At 37.5% G+C, this 6,618-nt stretch overlaps 1 protein-coding gene across 1 annotated transcript in view; it reads left to right on the forward strand.

Annotated features, from left to right (window-relative positions):
* ZBTB10 (zinc finger and BTB domain containing 10) overlaps positions 1–3,331 on the forward strand; it is a 46,391-nt gene extending 43,060 nt beyond the window's left edge. Inside the window, exon 8 of the mRNA XM_019544284.1 lies at positions 589–3,331. Within this exon, the coding sequence (XP_019399829.1) occupies positions 589–894 (306 nt within the window). The 3' untranslated portion in view covers positions 895–3,331. The remainder of the gene's footprint in view (positions 1–588) is intronic.
* The last annotated feature ends 3,287 nt before the right edge of the window (positions 3,332–6,618 follow it).

Below are 6,618 nucleotides of genomic sequence, written 5' to 3' on the forward strand. Positions count from 1 at the left end.
TTTAATTGTTGGTTTGAATCAGCTACAAATAAGTGCCAAAATGCCTCACTAAAGCACCTGATCTACATGGATGCTGTGGAACCCGGTTGAACTAATGCACTACTGCTTCTGGTGAAGTGCATCTTTTTTTCCATGTTGGTCAGTGCCCAAAGAGACTTACATCTTCAGTTCATGCAAGATGTGTTCTTGCTCATTTTAAATATATGGCCATTAAAATCACAAAGCCTGCCTTCTACATGAGAACTTGTTCTAGTCTCTCTACGTTATTGCATCACATTCATACACTTTAGTCAGTCGAAGCCCCGTAAAATTGAAGTGAAATTGATCTTAAATGTTTCTGATCATTTTATTTACCAACTGCTCAAGCTGTGAGTAGTACCTAAGGCCACTTTATAATGCTGCCTTTCAACCCCCTACCAGTGTTCATAGTTCACCAGGCAAACAAAAGTGTTTCTGGCAAACTTTTGATATGTTTGGGTCTTCTGAGAAACAAAACCTCCAAAAAAAACTCCGCTTTGGTGGCATTTCAAGCAAATGCAGCAAATTTGCCAAATAAATGTAATTTGTTGTTGTTGTTGTTTTTTTAAGGTGCACAAAAAGGATAAAAAATACAAATGTATGGTGTGTAAGAAGATCTTCATGCTGGCAGCCAGTGTTGGAATAAGACATGGATCACGACGCTATGGAGTTTGTGTAGACTGTGCAGATAAATCTCAGCCGGGAGGGCAAGAGGGAGTAGACCAAGTGCAGGACACAGATTTCCCTAGGGATGAAGAGTATGAGGAAAATGAAGTGGGAGAAGCTGACGAAGAGCTAGGTGATGATGTAGAAGAACAGAATGACCCGTCTAGATGGGATGAATCCGCAGAAGTCTGTATGCCCTTAGATGACTGACCAGGCATACTGCTTATGGTTGCTGCAGCTGGACACTATGTGGATTGACTATTTGAATTCTTGGACTGAAGGCTTGCAAAATATGGTACAGGCTGGATGGTAGTTATGTTGCTGTGAAAATTGTAGGGTCAAAGCCTTATAGCAAAAAAGGATTATTAAATTTTTTTATGATATTTGCACAGGACTGTACAGCTTACAACCATTTGGTTGAATTATACAGAGTCCTCACATCTACAGTCAGTTATCAAAAGAAAATGTATTTTTTATTATTTATAGGATATAGCTACTTGGGTCCTATTCAACATGGTAGCAACTATACTTATTATGTTACACATTCATGTATCCTTTAACATGAATGAAGAAAATTACAATCTTGGTATGGAAATACAACAGCTTCCCCAAAACAATCATAGGTTTGACTGACAGAGCCAGTGAGGCTAATTTGGGCTAGTGGCTTTCATTTCCATAAGTAGGGCTTTGTCATACCACCCTTGCTTCTCCCTTAACTTAGTGGGCTAAAATTAATAACTAAATTATGCACTGTAGATTATATCATCCTCTTAATGAATTGATTTAAATTATTTGGTTCTAAGCCAGCATGAGGTCTAGGTGACTAGCACTGGAGAAGTTAATATTGGCATTAATGGCTATTTCCTTCATGTTTCTTTTGAAATTGCAAGGAAGCTATTACTCTTTAACCAAATGTGGAATAATCTTTTAAAAAGGAAAAACAAAATGACTAATATTCCTAATATCAGGAGAACTGAGATTTGATCGTTGCTGTGTTCCTGAAAACTGGCAGCCATGACAGGTGTCAGGTAAAAATTTAGCTTTTTTGGCATTAATTCCCATAAGCTTTGTTTTTGTTTGTGTTTTCTTTCTCCAGTGTATACCTCAGTCCCACATAAAGCTTAAAGAATCCCAGAAATGGAGAAAGAGTGTCATAGAAATATTAAGCAACCTTTTAGTTTTAGTTTACCTGTGTCTGCTTTCGGCAAGCTTTGTTACACAGTATAAATTAGACACTAGGCTCTTGTGCCCACTGCTGTTTATCCAAGTGAATACACTTCTTAAATTATTTTCTATTTCCTGGGTTGTTGCTAGTGTTCAGTTACTAAATAATGTCTGTCTTGGCGGCTTAATTTTCTAGAACTTAAAAAAGAAAAGAAAAAGAACCCCACACCCCAAATATAATGATACTCTTTTGAGTTGGTGTACCCTGTAGAGCTATATATACTCCCAACACTCTTTACTTCAGTTTTTGAGGAAGCATTGAAACTTGAATTTTTGTAGTCATTGATTTTTTTTTTTTTTTTTTTTTTTTTTTTTTTCCCCTCCTCCTAAAATTAGTAATGCTATACCAATGATGTTCAGGCCTCTTTCTGAGGGAGGGAAGGGTATTGCACCTTTAGCTTAAATTCCTCTGCTTCATCTAGCCTAATGGCAAACAAATTAACCAGTTGTTGGACACTGCGTTTGATGTAATATGTCACGATAAATAAATATGCACAGCATTTACCATAACACACAGCTTGGCCGGTGTGACAGTACTGTATGAAAAAATTGAAGGTCACCATATTTTCAGCTTTGTTTTAATTTTAAAATGAGTATATTTTCCTATTTTATATCGGGTAACTAAATTATGTTAGTTGAGTGGAGAACTTTTGAACTATGCTTTGACAGACAGAATCCTAATGGTGCTCCATCTGATCAAAGTTGGTATATATTTAAAGAGACGAGCTTTACTGTTGTCCTTTATTCCAGTAGAACAGTGGCTTAATGTTAGACATTGTCTCTGCTGGATGAAACTGAGATAAGTTTGAACTACAGTTATATGGGTATTAAAATGCTTTTTTTTTTTTTTAATCATCCAGTTGTTTCATTGGTAGTTTCCACATCATTGTAAACCTGACACATGGCTAGTTCTTGGTTTTGGTTTTTGTTTTGTTTTTAAAACTGAAGAATACATCTTATTCTCATTGTTCTAAACCTGAAATGAGTAACGTGTAATTCTGGTGGGGTCCAAAGTAGAAATTAGTTGGGCAAAGATCATATGAATGAAAAGTATTTTAAACGTTAAAGTAATGTTCTGCTTTGTGAATATGTAAGTATAGCATAAAGATTTTTTTTCATCCCATTTATCCCCTTTAAAACCATAGTTTACAATTGGTAGATCTGTCTATATATATTAAATATATATATATATCTGAAATTCACCTAAATCTGCTTTATTAGAATACTGCTCACCGAATGCTTAGAAACTGGACCTGGCTTTACATTCTTAATGTATTTTACTTTTTTCCTCAAGGTATGAACTTATTCTCTTGGAACTGAATCTTCTTTTACTACTTAAATCATTTATGTATATCTGGTAAATTATGACCAAATTTGTTGTTAGATTGCATACAGTAAATTGAAATATACACTTGGTACACTACAGAATTGTTGTGCTTTTGTTCTGATTATATTTTGAACAGCAGGGCTAGATTAAATAATTTATAAAAATTCATGTATTAGTACATTTGATTGGCCTTAAACACTTGCATTGTGACTGACTATTTCCTTGGCAACATTTGGTGTCAGAAGTTTTTGTTTTTCTTAGTGTTTTGATAGGTCTTTAGTGCAAGAGAGTTACATTTTGGAGATACTATTCTCACATTTGAGAAGTGAATTTGCTTGGAATATGGTTTAAAAATTGAATAATCTGAGTTAATTATTGCTCAGCTTTCCACTTCTTAAATTTGTTAGTGGAAGAAATTGTGTGGAGTAAAATGTGGGTTTGTTTTGATATACCGTTCCACTTTTTTTATGATTTTTTTTTTTCATATCTATCTCTGCTTGCAGTTTATAGCAGAAGTTTAGTTCTTGTTTATCCATCTTGAACTAGAAGGATTGACAACTAGTATCTGCCAACTTGAGTTGTAGGCAGTTAACAAATAATGCTGTAATTCTAAGTCAAAACAATTTAGATAAATTGGTACCATTAATCAAATTATACTTATTCCACTTGCTTCATCATAGGTCACTTTTTTTTCTCAAGCTACCCTCTCACACCAAAGAAGTCAAGCGGTAATATGTTTCTTCTGACTTCCTGTGGTGCAGGGAAACTTTTTTTTTTTTTTCCTCCAATTTGGAATTTAAAATGACTGTTACAATGTAGGAAACTTTTTTTTCCTTTTATTTTTTCTCCTTTTAAGTAGTAGATCATGAAGTAGGATGATGGAAGGTACTATTACTAATTTATACCACTTTAATCAATAGTCTTCAGTCTCTTGGGTTGGCAACATTTGCCTTTGCCCATGCTAGGGTTGGACATTGAGGAGCTGCATATGTTACAGCTCCTTCCCACTTCCCACCTGTCATGGTCCCTGGCTGCAGCCTGGGTGCTGCTTCCAGTTGGTGGTATGCATGCTAGTGTCAGACACTTGAAAGTAGTGTCCATGCTGCAGCTGAGGGTCTGGTGGGGAGTGGAGAAGCAGCTGCACTGTGGATGCAGCTTACATCTTCTTGGCCCTGGTACAGTTCCCCACAAGCTAGAAGAAAGGGCTGAGAAGAAGTAGTGGCAGCAGCATGGGCACCGTTCCTAGCTGCCCAGCACACCTCTCCTTTGTCTAGAAGCTGTGCTCACATCCAGGCTGAGAATGGGGAGCTTGGAAAAGCAGCAACACAACTTCCAGGTGCCTGGTCCTTGCAGAAGAGGTCTGCACCCATGAGTCACTGATGTGCTGACTGGAACTGGGATCATGAGTGACTGGTGCTTCCTGAATCTGGGAGAGCACCCACAGAAGCTGCCAATGGCAGGGGCGCTGTCAGGGCGGGCACCAGCTCTACCAACATTATCAGTGTTGACTGTCGGGGTGGCACATGCACCCCCTTCCAGTCACCTATTGCTGGGATGTTCCAGCTAGTGACATGAAAAGGTGGTTAGCCCCTCTCCATCAGATTAGACATGCTACAACTAAGATTGACATAAGATAAATGCATAATAAATTTTAGGTCAAGATGTAATGTTTCTGTCGAATTATTCAGCAGTTTAAGACCATCTTTCAATTGTAAAATTCAGATGCGTGAACACAAAATTGTTCAGTCTAGTTTGGGTACTTCTGAGTTAAGCTTCTACAGTGGATCATTAACTTGTTTCTGTGCAAGAGCCCTGGACACAGCATACTGACAGATGTTGGCAGGGGAGAAACAGCGCTTTACCGGAAGAGGAATTGCGTCACTTTGACCTGGCTTGCTCATACACTTCAACGGGGCTTTTTGACATTTTTATCTAATACCTGGTTCAATCATTTATTAGATAAGTGTCAAAAAGCTCCACTGAAGTGCATGAGCTATACAGATGCTGAGTCAAACTGACTCTATTCCTCTTCTAGGCATGTGGTATGCTCAGTGCAGGGGTGCACCAAGCTGAAAGTAAAGTGCTACTCTTCTTTTTCCTGTGTCTGTCACAGCCCATATATGTATTTCATTAACACACATAGTGCAGGTAGCAGGGATTGAAACTATCAGTCACTACAGTCACGAGTCGCATGACTTTTAGTGCCTCTCCTTTTTATGGATATCTGTCATGGTGGGGGGTGTATGGCTTAATCAATATGGAGCCTTTGGCTTCCATTTTTAAGGGGAATATGAGTATTGACTGCAAGTGTGATGTGTGTGTATATTTGGTTTGGGGGGGTGTTGGTCCAAAACACCAGGTTCTTATATGGTTCCAGTTGCTAACAGCAGGCATATTCTTGTGTAGGTGGGCAAAATTTTGTTATTTCTTAGATTCTAGCTTTAAATTTGTAAGACTTTTTCAGTGAATTCTTGTTTGTTAAATAGGCTTGTTTCCCATTTGTTTTTCAGATTCTTAATTGTGTTCTTCCTGTAATGTTGCTTTTCCCCTCCAAAAAAACAAATTTCCTGGGTCTTCTAAAACAAGTGTTTGTAGTCTTAGGCACTGTGAAAAATACTGATTCCTATTGCAGAGCTCACTTTGCAGGTAGAGTCACTGTTGGGTTACCTACGTTTTGTTGTTTATATAGGGCCTGAGAGTCTGGTTTAAAAAAAAAAAATGAAGGTGGGATAACTTCTAGTGATCTTGCCTGAGGGTTTTCTGATGTCAAAAGGAAGTTACAGGGAGGACTGATGGAACAACCAAAGGATGCAATTGTGATACATGAGCTTCAATTTGATTACATCTTTGCTTGTATATATTGATTGGTCAACTGGCTTAGAGTTTAAGACCCCAAGACAGACTAGGCTTACCACTCTCAGGACTTTGATTAGACTTCTAGGTTCATTTCTCCATCAGAACATTAATCAGTCATTTCTAGGAAGTAACTCAAATTTTGTTGATTTGTACAGTGAATAAGGCAGTTTCATAGAAGAATAGTTACTATGTATTGCACCTTTTCTCTTAGTATGTTAGTGTTAAAATATTCATTTTGTTCGTTATTTATGTTCTGTTCTGCATAGCTCTCTTGATTGTACTGCCTCTTTGTAGTTTTTTTGTTGAAAAGTTCATAAGCTTTCTGGGACTGAGATTTCCCTTTTGAGGAACTGTTGATCATGTTGCTTGTGCTCCAGAAAAAAATATAATCAAGATGATGCATCAACATGCTGGATAAAAATGGAGTTTTAGCTGTTATATATTTTATTTACAAAGTCCATCTTATAAAAACAGCAGGCCTGAAATCCAGGGCAGGGGGGGAAAAAAGTGGAGCTAAGAGTGAAGCT

Source organism: Crocodylus porosus, unplaced genomic scaffold (assembly GCF_001723895.1).
Source record: "Crocodylus porosus isolate Cpor-Errol unplaced genomic scaffold, CroPor_comp1, whole genome shotgun sequence".
Taxonomy (NCBI): Eukaryota; Metazoa; Chordata; order Crocodylia; family Crocodylidae; genus Crocodylus; species Crocodylus porosus.